Raw genomic sequence first — 18,389 nt, forward strand, 5'->3', positions numbered from 1 at the left:
CACCGGAGTGGCACGGCCGGGGGAACTACAACTCCCGGCAGGCGTCAGGGCGCCGTGCCCGACCACCTGCAGTTGTTCTAGCTCCAAAGCCTCACGGGAGGTGTAGTTTTATCTTCCCCTTTGTCCGCAAGTTTTAGGAAGGAAGGGAAGCAAGAAGCCTGAGGAGGCTTTCCTTTCCCTCAAGGAGGGAATAACTCTTCCGTTCCTCCAAGGAGTCAGGTCAGACTCCAAGCCAAGAATTCCTCAAAATGCCGGGCACAAACATCCAGTAATTATTTGTGAAATTTATTAAAAATATATGACTTGGTATATAAAATTGGTAGATTCCACTATGGCAACAAATTAGCCTCAGGAGAGATTTGAAGCCCAAGGCTTACACCATTTATTCCCCCCACAATTTCCTAAAAAGTTGAAACGATGAGAACACAATGATTCGGGCCCAAACCCATGTTATATGTGGAGGTGGAAGAGAGCCATATATATCAGGAGGGGAAACTGAGGCAGGCCACAGAAGGAGAAATTCAGAGGGCAGACATCGGGCTCCTTCTGGAGGCTCAGAAATACCAGGATTCCAAGAGGTCTCACAGCATGAAAAGGACCTGACTACATTAGCTGGTAGCAGCCAGGATGGGGGACGATCCGCAGTCGCTGCGAATGCATTTATATCCTAAGATTCAGCTTCCTTGGACAGGCCAGGAGTGGGTAGGAGGGCCCCTACATCGTCCCCACGGAAAGAGATCCAAGGGTCTGAGGAAAGAGGGAAGGGGGAGAGATTAGAATCTTTGAAATCCTCTGGGTCTCTGACTTCCCCTCGTGTGTGTGTGTGTGTGTGTGTGTGTGTGTGTGTGTGTGTGTGTGTGTGTGTGTGTGTGTGTGTGTGTGTGTGTGTGTGTGTGTGTGTGTGTGTGTGTGTGTGTGTGTGTGTGTGTGTGTGTGTGTGTGTGTGTGTGTGTGTGTGTGTGTGTGTCTGTCTCAGTCTCTGTCTTACCCTGTGGGTTTCTATACGCTCTGAGTCTGTTTCACCCCTCCACTTTTCTGTCCCCACCACTCTCTGGGTCTCTGTCCCTCTCTGTCTAGACCTCTGTCCCCCCAGGAATGTGTCTCCCTCTTTTTGGGGGATCTCTGTCCCTCTCTCTGAGGCACTTCCCTCTTCCTGTCCCACACCTGGCAGCCCCTTCCTCATCCTCCTCCACAGAAGAGCTCCTCCTGCTGCCACTGTCATGAGCAGTAAGAAGCCGATGACGATTCCAACCACTGGCACCGAGGACTTGGCTGGTGATTCTGCAGCCAGAGAATGTTGTGATATATTTAATGGACCCTCCAGCACATCTGAGTCAGGACAGGGGACTGGGGGTTCTCAGTCCCTCCCAAGCTCAGAGATCCCAGCACCAAGTTTTGGGGGAGTGGAAAGGCCACTCACATGATGTTCTAGGTCTAGAAAGCCCCCAGGTTGTATGTAAGAACCAGCCATAGCAAGAGGGGTCTCAGTCACTCTGGTCAAGAGACCTGTAGCAGCAGGGTGGGTGGTGTTCCAAATTGGAGAGGAGGGGTGGGCACAGAGCAGTAGAACATCAGACTCATAGAGGATTGGCAGCAGCAGACAACGAACGGTCAGACTCCATGAAGACTAGCAGCAGCAGGACGGAAGGTGGTCAGACTTAGGGAGGACTTTCCATAGTGGTTAATGGGTGGCCCGACTCAATGAGGCCAGCAGCAGCAGGACGGAAGGTGGTCAGAATTAGGGAGGACTTTCCATAGTGGTTAATGGGTGGCCCGACTCAATGAGGCCAGCAGCAGCAGGATGAAAGGCACTCAGACTTGGGGAGGCAAGCAACACAGGACAAAAGGCTGTCAGGCTTTGGAAGAACTGGCAGTGGTGAGGCAGAAAACAGTCAGACGCAAGAAGAACTAGCAGCAGTGGAGTGGAAGGTGGTCAGACTCAGGAAGGACTGCTGCAGTAGAGGGAGAAAAGGCAACCAGAAGCAGGGAGCATCACCCCCAGCGGGACCTCACCCAGCTCCACAGTGAGGGGCTGGGCCAGCCCTGCATGCTGCACCACGCAGCAGTAGTGGTGCTCGTCGCCACTCTTGACTGTCAGTGATGACCAGGCGTGGAAGGAGCCATCGCCGTTGGGGCCAATGTCACCCTCACCAGAGCCAGCTGCCATCCCATTCCGTAAGAATCGCAGCTGCAGCTCAGGTGGGTAGAAGGAGAAGGCACTGCAGGTGAGCACAGAAAAGCCAGGGCTGCCCGGTCGGGCCTTCAGGCGCATGGAGGGTGGCTCTGCAGACAAAGAGGCAGACAGGCCTAAGTCCCAGGCCCATGAACCCTCAAGGCCAGGCCCAGGGTTGGAGAGGGACATAGAGAGGACTCGATTCCTTCCACTCTATCCAGGAGGCCCCACCACGTGACCTGCGACTTCCTGAGCCTAGAGAATATAATGGTAAAGGGGGAAGGGCCTTCCCAGGGGTACAGAGACCCAACCTGTCCACCATGAGGGTATCCATCTCTCACCCAGTCCTTCCTACAATGACACATACTGAGCATCTACCATGTGATGTGCCCGGCACTCTTCTAGGCACTGGGGATACAGCAGTGAACAAGACAGACAAAAGTCCCTGTACTCATGGAGCTTGTGTTCTAATGAGGGGAGAGAGACGATTATTTGTGTACATGTAAATAAAATGGAAAGAGTTTATGAAAGTGTGATGAGGGAAAATAAGACAGACCCAACAGTCATTCAAAAGATAGTAAGAGAGGGACTTCCCTGGTGGCGCAGTGGTTAAGAATCCATCTGCCAATGCATGGGACATGGGTTCGATCCCTGGTCCGGGAAGATCCTGCATGCCACGGAGCAACTAAACCCATGTGCCACAACTACTGAGCCTGCATTCTAGAGCCTGCGAGCCACAACTACTGAGCCCGCGTGTTGCAACTACTGAAGCCCACGCACCTAGAGCCCATGCTCTGCAACAAGAGGAGCCACCGCAATGAGAAACCCGCGCACCACAATGAAGAGTAGCCCTCGCTTGCTACAACAGGAGAAAGCCCGTGTGCAGCAACGAAAACCCAACACAGCCAAAAAAAGAAAGAAAAGATAGTAAGAGGATATGAAAAATTTCATGGGCTTCCCTGGTGGCGCAGTGGTTGAGAGTCTGCCTGCCGATGCTGGGGACACGGGTTCGTGCCCTGGTCCGGGAGGATCCCACATGCCACGGAGCGGCTGGGCCCGTGAGCCATGGCCGCTGAGCCTGCGCGTCCAGAGCCTGTGCTCCGCAGCGGGAGAGGCCACAACAGTGAGAGGCCTGCGTACCACAAAAAAAAAAAAAAAAAAAAAAATTCATGCCAGCGCATTTGAAATTTAAATGACCTGGACAAATTCCTGAGAAACACAACCTTCTCAAACTGACACAAAAAGAAGTTTTACAATTGAATAGTAATCCTGTAACTATTTAAAATTTTTAATCAATAATTTAAAACTTTTCTACAAATAAAATTCCAGGTCCAAGGCCTTCCCTAGTGGCGCAGTGGTTAAGACTCTGAGCTCCCAATGCAGGGGCCCCGGGTTTGATCCCTGGTCAGGGAAATCGATCCCATATGTATGCCACAACCAAGAGTTCTTCCCAACTAAGACCCAGCGCAACCAAATAAATAAATAAAATAAATATTTTAAAAATAAATAAATAGAACAACCTTCTTTAAAAAAAAAAATCCAGGTCTGGATGACATAATTAATGAACTATACAAAACAACTAAGGAAGAAATATACCACTTTTTTTTTTTTTTTTTCGGTCGCGGGCCTCTCACTGTTGTGGCCTCTCCCGTTGCGGAGCACAGGCTCCGGATGCGCAGGCTCAGTGGCTATGGCTCACGGGCCTACCCGCTCTGTGGCATGTGGGATCTTCCCGGACTGGGGCACGAACCCGTGTCCCCTGCATCGGCAGGCGGACTGTCAACCGCTGCGTCACCAGGGAAGCCGGAAATATACCACTCTTACACAAATTTTTCCGGGGAACAGAAAAAGAAGAAACCATTCCCAGCACATTTTATGAAGCCAATGTACCTTAATAACAAAACCTCACAAGGACATAACAAGAAAGGGAATTTAAGGCCAATATCACTCATGTAAATACACTCAAAGTCTCTAAAAATATTAGAAAATAGAATCAAGCAACTTATATAAAGGATAACACATTATGATCAAGTGAAGTTTATTCCAGGAATTCAAGGTTGGTTTAACATTTGAAAGTCAGCTAATACAACTCACTACGTTAGAATAAAAGGGACAAAGCAAATGGTCACTTGATAAAATTCAGCACCATTCAAAATAAAAAAATAAAACAGAAAAACTCTTAGAAAATGGGCAGAAGACCTAAATAGACATTTCACCAAGGAAGACATACAGATGGCCAAGAGGCACATGAAAAGATGCTCAACATCACTAATCATTAGAGAAATGCAAATCAAAACTACAGTGAGGTATCACCTCACGCCCAGTCAGAATGGCCATTATTAAAAAATCTGGAAACAATAAATGCTGGAGAGGGTGTGGTGAAAAGGGAACCCTCCTGTACTGTTGGGGTAGGAATGTAAATTGATACAGCCACTATGGAGAACAGTATGGAGGTTCCTTAAAACACTGAAAATAGAACTACCATATGACCCAGCAATCCCACTACTGAGCATATACCCTGAAAAAACCATAATTCAAAAAGAGACAATGTACCACAATGTTCATTGCAGCACTACTTACAGTAGCCAGGACATGGAAGCAACCTAAATGTCCATCGACAGATGAATGGATAAAGAAGATGCGGCACATGTATACAATGGAATATTACTCAGCCATAGAAAGAAACGAAATCGAGTTATTTGAAGTGAGGCGGATGGACCTAGAGTCCGGCATACAGAGTGAAGTAAGTCAGAAAGAGAAAAACAAATACCGTATGCTAACACATATATATGGAATCTAAAAAAAAAAAAAAATGGTAGCGATGAACCTAATTGCAGGGCAGGAATAAAGAGGTAGACATAGAAAATGAACTTGAGGACTGGGGGTGGGAGGGGCAAACTGGGGCAAAGTGAGAGTAACATGACATATATACACTACCGAATGTAAAATAGTTGGCTGGTGGGAAGTAGCAGCATAGCACAGGGAGATCGGCTCAGCTCAGTGCTTTGCGATGACCTAGAGGGGTGGGATAGGAAGGATGGAGGGAGGCTCAAGAGGGAGGGGATATGGGAACATGTGTATGCATATGGCTGATTCACTTTGTTGTGCAATAGGAACTAACACAGTATTGTGAAGCAATTATACTCCAATAAAGATCTATTAAAGAAAAAAATATTGAGGGCTTCCCTGATGGCGCAGTGGTTAAGAATCCTCCTGCCAATGCAGGTGACACGGGTTCGATCCCTGGCCCGGGAAGATGCCACATGCCACGGAGCAACTGAGCCCTTGCGCTACAACTCCTGAGCCTGTGCTCTAGAGCCCGTGAGCCACAACTACTGAAGCCTATGTGCCTAGAGGCCATGCTCTGCAACAAGAGAAGCCACCGCAATGAGAAGCCCACACACCACAATGAAGAGTAGCCTCCGCTCACCGCAACTAGAGAAAGCCCGCGCACAGCAACGAAGACCCAACACAGCCAAAAATAAAAACAAATAAATAAATAAATTTATATATTTTTTAAATTGAAAGAAAAAAAAACTCTTAGCAAACTAGGAGTTGGAGGAAACTTCCTTAATTCATCGAAGGGCATCAACATAAAAATCTATAACTAACATAATACTTAATAGTAAAACGCTGAATGCTTTCCCTGTGAGTTTGAGACTACAAGATGTTCATTATCACCACTCTATTCAACATTGTACTGGGGATCCTAAGATAAGAAAAATAAATAAAATTTACTAAAACTAGAAAAGAAAATAAATAAAACATGTCAAATATGACATGATCCGAAAGAATCTAGGAAAAATTAATAGCAGTAAGTGAATTCAGCAAAGTTTCTGAATACAAGGAAAATATATAAAACTCAATAGTATTTCTATAAACCAATAGTATTTCTATAAACTACAAACTATAAGAAAATGAAATTTTTAGAATTACCATTTACAGAAGCATCAAAAAATGTCTAATACTTAGGGAAAAAAATCTAACCAAAGGGGTGTAAGACCTCTACACTGAAAACTACAAAATATTACGGAGAGAAAATAAAGGATATCTAAACAAGTAGAGGGATATACTGTATTCATGGATTCGAAAACTTAATATTGTTAAGGTGTCAATTCTCCCCAAACTAATCTATAGATACAACTCAATCACTATTGAAATCCCAACAGAATTTTTGGCAGAAATTGACAAGCAGAAATGTATCTAGAGATGCAAATGACATGGCATAATCAAGGCAATAAAACTGAAGAACTTAACTGCTAGATATCAAAACTTTCTATAAAGCTACATTAATCAAGAGAGTGAGGTATTGGCTGAATTTCAGTCCAATAATCAGTGGACTAGAAGAGAGAGACAAAAAAAAAAAGAAAGAAAGGAAGAGAGGGACTTCCTTTGCCGTCTAGCACAGGTTCGATACCTGGTTGGGGAAATAGGATCCCACAGGCCGTGCAGCACGGCCAAAATAAAAAATTAATTAATTGAGGGGACTACCCTGGTGGTCCAGTGGTGAAGACTCCATGCTCCCAAGGCAGGGGACTCGGGTTCGATCCCTGGTCAGGGAACTAGATCCCGCATGCCACAACTAAAGATCCCTCGTGCCGCAACTAAGACCCAGCACAGCCAAATAAATAAATAAATGTGTTTTTTTTTAAAGTTAAAAAATTAATTGAGCCGTGTATTTTAGGTAAGTAAGTCACACCTCAATAAAAAACAAAACAAAACAAAACAAAAAAAAGAAAGATGCTATAATGAATGAATGGACAAAACAGTGGCATGAGAGATAATAATGGGGGTGGGATGGTACTTCCTAGCCAGGGTGGTCAGGGAGGGCCCTGCTGAAGAGCTGACATCCAAGGTCAAACCTCAAGCATGAGAAGGACCCAGTCATGGTTGGATCCCAAGGAAGAGAATCAAAAGCAGAGCGAACAGCAGATGCAAAGGCCCTGAGGAAGGAAAGAACCTGACATATTGGAGGAAAGGGAGAAGGCCACTGTCGTTGGGCGTATTGTGAAATTACAGTGGTGGAAGGCAGCCAGACCATGAGGAGCTTGCAGGTCTTGGAACAGAATCTGGATTTTAGTCTAAGACTAGTGGGGATCTATGGGACAGTTTTAAGCACTGGTGGGATGGGAGTTCATTTATGTTTTTAAAACATTCTTCTGGCTGCTAGGTGGAGGACTGCCTACATTGAGGGCCGAGATGGAAGTAGGAATTGCACTGTGGGGGAGGCTGAGGACAAGACAGCTGTAACTACAGCCCTTAAGTTCCCCTGCCGTGTGTGTAATTATAGCTCAGAGTGACATACGCTGTGTGTAACAGAGGTCACACAAGATCTTGTGGGTGTCCAAAAGAGGCAAGCGAAAGCCTCATGGGCCAGAGTGGAACCTGACACCGGTGGCATCCGGCACCAGTGCAACTGGCAAAGGTGAAGAAATGGGAGGCCTGGTGTGGGCTGAAGGGGCTCCGGGTGATTCTGTCTGGCCAAATGGAGCAGATGGAGAAATGTTGAGGCTGAGGAGAGGGACAGAGGCCATGCCACATGGCGTCTCAATGCCCGGCTGAGGGGCCTGAGCTGTGCCCCAAGGGCTCTAGGAGCCACAGGAGGGCCGCGTGCAGGAGAGGGGCAGGGGCAGCTTGGGGTGGAGAAAGACCCTCTGGGACATGATTGCAGGAAAGCGGGGTAGACTGAAGCCTGGAGGCTGGGGAGGAGAGGCTGGGGAAGAAGATGAGGCCTTGGGCAGGGCTGTGGGGATGAAGGGGTCCGTGGGCGTCAGGACTCTCAGCGGGGTTGCTCACCCTTCCACTCCAGGTTGCCTCGGCCCCTCTCCAGATGCCCCAGCAGCCGGTGGGGGCAGGAGTAGAGCAGGAAGGTCTTCTCCTTGTTGACTGCCTCGGGCTGCTGCGTCCACTTGATACTGATGGTCTGGGACTCAGGCCAGTCCCCATCCCAGGTGCCCAGCTTGGGGTCAAACATCATGAACTCCTCGCCATTCAGGGCGAACTTGGCCACAGGCACCGAGACATTGTCAGGGCCCAACTCACAGCCCAACAGGCCCTGCAGGGTGTAGGGACCTGGGATGCCCAAACACAGATGAGCAGGGCCCAGGAGCAGGGGCCTTGGTTCCCTCCTCCCTCAGACCCAGGATCCAGGCCCCAGCACCGTCCATCCTCAGACTCAGGAGTTCCAGTCTCACCTCCTTCCCCTAAAACTTGGAGAGCTTCGAGGAAGAGCTTCTCCTTGCTCCTCAGGTCTGTGGTCTCTTTCTCCCAATACCAGGACACCTGGCTTTCCCAGACCCAAGCGCCGTAGGGCTCAGCCTCAGCCCGCAGGTTATTGTAGCTCAGGTACTGCTGTGGACCCAGCCAGCCCGACACCCAGAAGGCAGGAGTCCCCGAGGCGGGGGCGGACACGGCCGTGAAGTGGTACAGGAGGGAGCGATGGCTCTCTGCCGGAGACACAGGTGAAGAGAGCAGATGGGCCGGGGTACCTAGATGGGAGCAGGACAGACACCCCGAGAGAGAAAAGACCCCACCGCAGATAGAGGGGTCGGAACCTGAGAGGAGGGCCAGACCCGGAGAGAGGGACAGAGACCCAGTAAGAAGGGGACAGGTGTTTCCCAGACACACCGCCAGAGGGAGGAGATCGTGAGAAACGAAGTCAAATGAGGCAAAGAAGAAAGCGCCTGGCTCGAGTGGGACCACAGATTTCGCTTCCTTTGCTCTTTTCCCGGAGGGCGCCACCTCCCTCGTCCGCGGCAGCCCCGGCGTCCCCCCGAGCCCCCTCACCTGCACTCAACGTCCCAGGCAGGAGGACGAGCAGCAGACCGAGCCCCCAGGGCTGAGGCCGGCGGACCCGCATCCTCAATGGGAGACCTGGGGCGGGAGCGGGCGCGTGACTCCTCCGGACCCCCGCCCCGCCCCTCCCTCCCTCCCCCAGCTCCCGCTCGGCTCCCCTCGGCCACCCCGCGCGCCAGCGACTGCGGGTGGAGGGGTTCGATCCCGGAGGATGACAACAAGGCCCTCCTCCTCGATGAACTTTCACCCCTTAATTGGATCCGAGCTGGTTAATTAGTTACAGAGCCTGGATAGGCTGAGAGTCCTCGCTCGGAGTTCGGCCCCGCCTCCTCCTCCTCCCTCAGACCCGCGGGTCCCGGCCCCCCCCTCCGCGCCCCTCCTCCCTCAAACCCCAAAGTCCAGATCCCCGGCTCCCTCCTCCCTGAGACCCTGGAGTCCGGGCGCCCGGCCCTCTCCACCCTCGGTCTTGGGCCCCAGCTCTGCTCACGGCAGCCGCGATCCCTTCCCTCCTGCGGCCCCAGCTGGCTCCCGTGACTAGAGACCCCAGTTCCTCTCTCACATCCTGTCCGGAGACGGCTCCTCGACTCCAGGAATATCCAACCCCGCCCCCCAGCTGCAGGGCACACCCCGGGCCCTGGGCCCAGCCTGAGTGTTGGTCTCTGCCTCTCTCTAGAAACTTGTGTCTTTTTTTTTTTTTTTTTCTCTCTCTGTTGCTTTTCTTATCTTGAGGGTGTCAGCCACCCAGCAAATTCATGACGAAGTTGGGAATCAACATTATCGGAGTCCCAAACTGGGAGGTCTGTGTGCGTCCCCTTCTTAGGTCGCTGCCTATCCCCACCACCCCCAACGCCCTTCACTAGCTCCTGCTGTGATAAAAGTCCTCCAGATACTTCCACACTTCCTCCTTCCAACCCCTCCCCCAAGGGGCCCCTTAAAGTGCGCCTGCAGTTCTTTAATATCTTCTGATATGACCTCAATAACGCACAGACCCAGTATACTCTATCATGCTTCGGGGCACCCTCCAACCACCCACCGGCAGCCCACACTCCTGCTATAATGCTCCCATTCATTTGTTTTACTGTGGTAAAGTGCACAAAACAAAGGAGTTACTATTGGTTACATTTCGTGCATTCACAATGTTGTGCAACCATCACCGCTATCTAGTTCCAGAACTTTTTCATCACCCCAAAGGGGACCCTAGAGACGTTAAGGGGCCCCTGCTCCCCCCAGCCCCTGGCAACCACAAATTTACTTTCTCTCTCTATGGATTTTGCCTATTCTGGACGTTTCAGATGAATGGAATCCTACAATATTGTGGCATTTTGTGTCTGGCTTTTCATTTAGCATACTGTTTTTGTTTGTTTTTGGTCGCGCTGCACGGCTTGTGGAAGATCTCAGTGAAAGCACGGAGCCCTAACCACTGGATGGCCAGGGAATGCCCCAGAAGATTGTTTTCAAGATTTATCCACATGGTAGCCTGTATCAGGACTTCGTTCCTTCTTATGGGGGGATAGTTTTTTTTTTTTTTTTTGAATTTTACTTTATTTTTTATACAGCAGGTTCTTATTAGTTACCTATTTTGTATATATTAGTGTATATATGTCAATCCCAATCTCCCAATTCATCAGGTGGATAGTATTCTATTGTAGGGACTGACCACATTTCATTCATTCATTCATCAACTGACGGACATTTAGGTTGTTTCCACTGTTTGGCTATTGTGAATAATGCTGCTGTGAACATTTGTGTACAAGTTTTTTGTTTTGTTTTGTTTTTGCATAGCTGTATTCAATTCTTTTGGGTATATACCCAGGAGTGGACTTGCTAGGTGGTCATATGATGTATTAGTCAGGGTTTTCTGGAGGAACAGAATCAACAGGATATATATATATATATATATATATATATATATACACATATATAAAGAGACTTGGTATAAGGAATTGGCGCACGTGATTGTGGAGACTTGGTGAGTTCAAAATCTGATAGGGATGGCCGGCAGGCTGGGGACTCTGGAAAGAGTTACATTTCAAGTCTAAAGGCAGGCAGTCTGGAAAACCAAGAAGAGTTCATCTTGCAGATGAAATCCAAAGGCAGTCTGCTCTCAGTGTTCCCCTTTGCTTGCTGGGGGGAGGGGAGTTTTCCACCTTCAACTGATTGGATGAGGCCCACCCACATTTTGAAGAGTGGTCGGCTTTACTCAGAGCCCGCTGATTTCTGTGTAAATCTCATCCCAAACACCCTCACAGAAACATCCAGAGTAATGTTGGACCAAACAACCGGGCACTGTGGCCCAGCCACGTTGACACATGGGTTAAACGATGACAGATGGTAAATCTATGTTCAACTAAGTGAGGGACCTCTGTTCATTTCATGACTCTCCCTGGGTCCTGCTAGAATATCCACTAAGATCCACCCTGATGCTGAAGGATCCCGCTTTCATGTCCCATGAGTCCTAAAATACCTTGGGGAACTTGCCATGCCCAACCGTCACCTCTACGTCCCTTGGGATCCAGCTGTCTCCGGAGCACCATTCCAGCCCCTGGGCTCTCATTTTAAAGGCCCTCAGGACCCTACTCTGATGTTCCTTGGACCGCTTCGCCACCAGAGAAGTCCCTGGTTATCCATTTTAAATAAAGCAGTGTGTACATTTCAATCCCACACTCCCTAACTGTCCCTTCCCCCCACCCTTCCCCCCTGGTAACCTAAGTCTGTGAGTCTGATTCTGTTTTGTAAATAAGTTCACTTGTATCATTTATTTTTAGATTCTGCCTGTAAGAGATATCATACCATATTTCTCTTTCTCTGTCTGACTTACTTCACTCAGTATGACAATCTCTAGGTCCATCCATGTTGCATGTGGCATTATTTCATTCTTTTTAACGGCTGTGTAATATTCCATTGTATATATGTACCGCATCTTCTTTAACCATTCCTCTGTTAATGGACATAACTAATTTTAACGCTGGTGTCCCTGGAGTTCTCCTGGACCATCACCAGAGGCCACTACCATGCCCCTGGGTCTCTGAAAATCTCAGGCTCCCACCCCCAAGCTCCTTGGGTCCCAGATAGTATCCTGAGACCCAGTGATAGAGTCTTCAGGAGGCTACACCAACATCCCACAGAGTTGGCCACGCCATCCCTGAATCCTGCTAAATCAGTCCTGAGCCCTCGCAGAACAATTGCTGTGACCCACTCAGGAACGGCCACAAAGTGCCCTCAGCCCCAGGCTCGCTCCCTGCTGCCGAACCTGAGCGAATCCTTCAGGTTCTGTCAGAAAGCGGAGCGGGGCTCCCCAGGCCCACTCCTGGGTTCTCTCTATTACTATCTCTCACCAGGCCCTGCCCTATCCAGAACCTCCCCATGAAAGACAGATAGACACAGAGAGATGGATAGATAGGTAGGTAGGTAAGGAGGTAGATAGATGATAGATAGAAAAATAGGCAGATAGGTTGGTAGGCAGGCAGTCAGGCGGACAGACAGACCGACGGACAGATGGATGCTAGAAAAATAGAGACAGACGGACAAAACAGACGGACAAATAGGTAGGTAGGCAGGTAGACAGATAGACAGACAGATAGAAAAATAGAAACAGGGACTTCCCTGGTGGTGCAGTGGTTAAGAATCCGCCCAACAATGCAGGGGACACGGGTTCCATCCCTGGTCCGGGAAGATTCCACATGCTGTGGAGCAAATAAGCCCGTGGGCCACAACTACTGAGCCCACGTGCCACAACTACTGAAGCCCACATACATAGAGCCCGTGCTCCGCAACAAGAGAAGCCACCGCAATGAGAAGCCTGTGCACCTCAATGAAGAGTAGCCCCCCTCTCCGCAACTAGAGAAAGTCCAGGCACAGCAACAAAGACCCAATGCCACCAAAAAAAAAAAAAAAAAAAAAGAAAAGAAAAGAAAAACAGAAACAATTAGATAGACAGACTCTCTAGGACATTCTATAACATCCCTACCAGGCAAGAAACTTTCCGCATTTCCCAGGAACTTGCTGTTGTGGCCCCTCTTCCAGCTGGATTGCTGCTCCCTCATCCTGAGACCCCAGTAAAAAAGGACCCTCAGGGAATTCCCTGGCAGTCCAGTGGTTAGGACTCTGCGCTTTCACTGCCGTGGCCCGGGGTGGATCCCTGGTTGGGGAATCCCACAAGCTGCCTGGTGCGACCTAAGAATAAAAAAAAGGACTTCCCTGGTGGCGCGGTGGTTAAGAATCCCCCTGCCAATGCAGGCGACACGGGTTTGAGCCCTGGTGCAGGAAGATCCTACATGCCGCGGAGCAACTAAGCCTGTGTGCCACAGCTACTGAGCCTGCGCTATACAGCCCGCAAGCCACAACTACTGAGCCCGTGCTCTGCAACAGGAGAAGCCACCGCAGTGAGAGTAGCCCCCGCTCACCACAACTAGAGAAAGCCTGTGCGCAGCAACGAAGACCCAATGCAGCCAAAAGTAAATAAATAAATAAATAAAATTAAAAATAAATAAATAAAATGAAAATTTAAAAATAGTTTTTAAAAAAAGGGCCCTCAGGTCCTGCTACACGCTCTGTGTATCCCCTTTTGATACCCTGAGTCCTACTCCAATGGCTCACACAGCCTGTAGGATTCTCCTCTATTGCCTAGGACCCTAAAATAATGCCACCAGAGCCCTGATGACAAGCCCTTGGGTTCCTGTCACTATGCTCCCAGGACCCAAGTACATTGCCCCTGGGGGCCTTGCCAGTGGTCCCAGGTCCATCTGTGATGCTCACATCCCTCTGCAGCTCCTGCTTTACCCAGCCCTGGGTAGTTCCTCTAGGTGTCCTCAATTCTACTACAATGTCCCATTGGTGTCACTTCAACACCTCTCAGGACCCCTAATCTACCTGTCCTGCCAAAAAGTCCTTTGGTTCCTGTTAACACGTCCCCAGGATCCTGCAATACTCCCACTGCATGCTCAGAAGGTCCCCTGGATCCTGCTAAAATATGTCTAGTCTTCCCTCATGTGGCCTTGAGGGTCACCAAAATGAACTTGGGGTGTCCTCTCTAAGCCCTAGGGGCCCTGCCAGGACCCTATTAGAATGCCTCTAGCCTTACCATGAAGTGTGTTTTTTGGGGTCACGCTGTGCAGCATGCCAGATCTCAGTTCCCCGACCAGGGATTGAACCCATGCCCCCTGCAGTGGAAGCTTGGAGTCCTAACCACTGGACCGCCAGGGAAGTCCCACCAGGAAGTCTTTAGGGTCCTGCTAGAACATACCAAGGGCCTGCTATTCTGTGTTCTATGGCGCTCTGGGAAAATTCCCACAGGCTTTTATCCATGCGTCCTGGGATCCTGCATCAGTGGCCGTCCACAGTGGGTCTAGAATGTTGTATTAGTGTCCTATGGCTGCTGTAACCGATCACCACAGACTTAGTGGCTTAAAATAACACAAACATGTTCTTACAGTTCTGGAGGTCAGACATCTAAAACGGGTCTGCAAGACTATTCCTTCTGGAGGCTCCAGGGAAGAATCCATTTCTTTGCCTTTTCCAGCTGCTAGAGGTCGCCTGCATTCCTTGGCTTGTGGCCCCTTCCTCCATCTTCAAAGCCAGCACCTTCTCTCCTCTCTGACTTCTGTGGTCCTCCTTACAACTCTCTGACTCTGATCCTCTGCCTCCCTCTTATAAGGACCCTTGTGATGACATTGGTCCCACCTGGATAATCCAAGATCATCTCTGCATCCTGAATTTAATCACATCTGCAAAGTCCCTTTTATCATACAAGGTCACATAATCACAGGTTTTGGAGGATTAGGGCACAGACATCTTTGAGGGATCCTTATCCAGCCTACCACAGTCAAGGTCATGGAAGGTGCCCTCCCGTGCCCCTGCTGTAAAGTCCCCATTCTGACCTCCTCTCCCTCCTGTTAGAATGGTCTCAGGGTTTAGCCATGAGGCCTCTCAGAGGTCGGCCTGAACATTCCCCATAATGTCCCTCCTTCCTGCTACAAAAGAAAAAGCCCTCAAGGTCCCTTAATACCCACTGGGAATCCCTGCTAAGTATCCTGGGGTCCTGCTGTGTCTTCAGGGACCATTTACAGCATCTGTTGGCTGTCTCCTGTCTTATCCCCAGGGTCCTATGCTCTAATGATCCCTGCCTACACCTCCCCCCTTTTTTTCTTTTGGGGGGTGTGGCACGCACCGTGCAGCTTGAAGGGATTGAACCTGGGCCACGACAGTGAAAGCACCGAGTCCTAACCACTGGACCACCAGGGAAGTCCCTCCGCCTATGCCCTTTAGATCCCCTGGGGGCCTACTATCATGTCCTCAGGGGCCCATCATAAAGCAATAGAAAGCCCCAGCAGGACAATTACTAATGTGCAGGGCCCAGTGATAAATGAAAACGTGGGGCCCTTCGTTCCGACTTCAAAACTAACCAAGCGCGGGTCCCTTTGGAACAACTGCTTGAACAGCGTGGAGCGCTCACCCATGAAGCCGCCTTGGTCCCTGGGGACTGCCCCTGGCAGCTCCAAGCTTTCTCCCTGAATCACCACCTTAACATCCGCCCCTCCTCTCTGCACCTGCACTGTAGTGCCCCCTACTGACCCCAGGAAGCAATCACACCTGAGTTCAAGACCAAATCCTGCCTCTTCCAGGTGGGCTTCTCTGAGCCTCAGTTTCTTTATCTGTGAAATGGGATAATAATCGTACCTACTTTGGTAGAGAGGCTTTAACGACTCACAGGTTTGGCACAAGGCACATAGTAGAGCATAGTAATAACCTCTTCCCCATACTGCCCCCCACCTCAGGATGCTGTTAAGGTCCCCAGTGGTGCACTTGATGGTAGGCTCGCAGACACCAGGCCCTGGATCTGTCTTGCTCACTCTTGCATCCCCAGGGGCCAGCACAGGAAACATTAGCAGAATGAATGAAGCCAACAATGAATGACCCTGGGCTGGTTTAATATGTCCCTATAACTTTTCTAGAACGGCCTTGGTATCCTGTTAGAGTGTTCTAGCAGAATCTATATTCACCCCTGAAACAATCCGTGGGTCTGGGAGCTGGGACTTCCTATAATGTGAGACCCCAGGGTTTCCCCTTGATGCGCTCAGGGCAGTGTTAAAATATAGCAGCAGGGCTGCTCAAACATATGAACCTGCTCCGATCCCCTTTCCCTAGACTCCACTCACAGACCTCAGGGCCAGTTAAATGAATCCTGGTGCCCGCTCCACACATAATACTCACGCGCCAGCTCTCATACAACCTGGGTGTCGCAACCGCCAACAGAACCTGCTACAAGACCCTGAGGTCCCACTACAATCCATCATTACTACGTCCTGCTGTAATACCGCAGGGGGCTGCAGTGACGCTCGCCAGTATGACTACAGTAGAACAATCCTGTGGTCTGCTGTGACAGATGTGAGGCCATGATACATTATGATATAACCAATATCTGCCCTGTTTTCATGTAACAGGCCTGACACCCGCTGTCATCATAAGCCAGGACCCTGCTATGAAACTGCGCTTGGAGCTAATTTCCCTGCAAAATGGCCACTGGGGCCTCCTGTAAGAGGCATACGATAGAATATTCCAGAAGCATGCTAAAATAGTCTCAAGATCCCATGACAAACCACTAGGATTTGCTATAGTAGACCCAGGGTTCCACAACCATTTAATACCTCTGGGGCTACCTGCCAAAGACTCTTGTCCTTGGGCCTGTCCAAAGGGACTCAGGGCCTGCTACACCAAGACATCACTGGGCTTTGTTCTAACAATAGGCTCAGGAATGCGACATAATCACTTCCCTAAGAAGTATCACTTACTGGAACTAGTTCTACCGCAAACAACACAGGTGAGCATATTTCATCCTCCCAGTGGGGCAGGGAGGCAAGATTTTACAGATTAGGAAACTGAAGCTCTGTGGTTCTCGGGGGAGTCAAGCCCAAGGTCCCAAGGTCATGCAGCTAATGACAGCAGGGCTAGAATCTGGAACAGAGCCCGCAGGCTTAATGCTTACATTTGGAGATTTCTCAGCATGTTCACTGCTTCCGGTTACTCCATGCCTTGAGACCTAGTGTAAACAGATAGGTTAGGGGGTCCCCGGAAAAAAAGAACCAGGAGTGGCTTTCTTGACATAAGAGAAGCCATTCTGGCTTAAGCCGTTTTGTGATCTAAGCCTGGCTGCAATGCTTGCCCTTGAACAGGTCTCAGTAATCCTTGATCTTAAGGGAAGTTAGGGAACAAAGAGAAAAGGAAAAGCAGTCAAAGAAACAATAGTTCAACAATAATCAGAGTCCTAATTCCTCCTCAAGGGATGTACAGAACAGTCTGATACAGTTTTTGAGCTCTTCAGGAACTAAGGCCCCCAGCCAGGTGAAGGACAGAAAAATGTTGACCCTCCTGACTTCAATCAACTAAAGCTTGGACCCTGGCGACCTTTGCCCCAATTCTGTGCTGAATTCTCTGCTCCAGCCCCCTCATGAATATGCATGTCGTCTTAGCTTAAAACTTCCCCAATTTTGCTGTTGGAGAGGCACTGCTTTGGGAAAGATCCCCGGTGTTCTCCTTACTTGCCGCAGGTAATAAATCCTTCGTTCTCCTGATGTTTCGCTCTGTGTGTCTTTTGACTCGACACCCACCAAGAGGTGAACCCAGTTTTTGGGTAACACTAGGAGTCCAGCCTGGCCTGTGAGAACGTGAGGATTTAACTTTAAATGGACTCACTCCGGGAGTTACCTGGCGGTCCAGTGGCTAGGACACCGCGCTCTCACTGTCAAGGGCCTGGGTTTGATCCCTGGTCAGGGAATGGTGCAGCCAAAACTAAACAAACAAATAAATAAATAAATTCACTCAACTAAACATGTTTGGAGCACCTACAATCTGTTCCAGGCGCTGGGGCTGCAGAGATTCCGTGTCTTCTTGGAGTTTGTATTCCAGGGGTCAACAGGTAAACAAATAAACGTGCCATATCATACAGGATTTGTACAGCAAATATGCCATAAACGGGTTTTCCTGTCTATGTAAGACATTCAAGCAGGGAAGGGAGATTGGGAGGGTTGGAGGTTCTCCAAGTGGAAAGAGGTTGGTGAGAATTAGAGATTAAGGGATGAGGGAGGGAGCCAGGTGGAAGCCTGGTGTTAGAGGTTCCTCGGGGCAGAGGGCGCAGCCAGTGCAAAGGCAGGAGGGCGCAAGTCAGGGGTGCAGGCAGAGTGAGGATGGGGGCAGGCAGGTAGGCAGAGGGGAAGCTCTGAGGCTGTGACCTGGGCCTAGGAGTTGAATCTCTAGCTGTCACAGTTCTCTAAGAAAGGCAGGTAAAGTCCTCTCCCACTCATCAGGCCAGAGAACTGGTACAGCCCGGGGAGCCTTCTCCTTGGAGTTTGTGAGCTGACCCACCAGGAAGCCTGTCGGGTGTCCCCACCAGGCACATGTTCACCGACACTAGGTAGCCTGATGATGG

General features: G+C 49.6%; 1 protein-coding gene across 4 annotated transcripts; it reads right to left on the reverse strand.

Annotated features, from left to right (window-relative positions):
• Positions 1 to 236: 236 nt before the first annotated feature.
• On the reverse strand, positions 237 to 9,190 carry FCGRT (Fc gamma receptor and transporter). Of its 4 annotated transcripts, none has more exons than XM_060001027.1 (6): positions 8,960 to 9,188; positions 8,368 to 8,661; positions 7,970 to 8,245; positions 2,014 to 2,283; positions 1,165 to 1,281; positions 238 to 747 (listed from the first exon to the last, which is right to left on the reverse strand). In XM_060001027.1, exons 1-6 carry the CDS (start codon positions 9,030 to 9,032, stop codon positions 668 to 670), a joined length of 1,110 nt encoding a protein of 369 aa, XP_059857010.1. In that variant the 5' UTR covers positions 9,033 to 9,188; the 3' UTR covers positions 238 to 667. The 4 variants fall into 4 exon arrangements, with proteins under 4 accessions (XP_059857017.1, XP_059857010.1, XP_059857018.1 ...); XM_060001030.1 differs by having other exon boundaries at positions 239 to 747; positions 8,368 to 8,619; positions 8,960 to 9,187; XM_060001034.1 differs by lacking the exon at positions 1,165 to 1,281 and having other exon boundaries at positions 237 to 747; positions 8,960 to 9,190.
• Positions 9,191 to 18,389: the final 9,199 nt, after the last annotated feature.

Source organism: Delphinus delphis, chromosome 20 (genome assembly GCF_949987515.2).
Source record: "Delphinus delphis chromosome 20, mDelDel1.2, whole genome shotgun sequence".
NCBI classification, from domain to species: domain Eukaryota; kingdom Metazoa; phylum Chordata; class Mammalia; order Artiodactyla; family Delphinidae; genus Delphinus; species Delphinus delphis.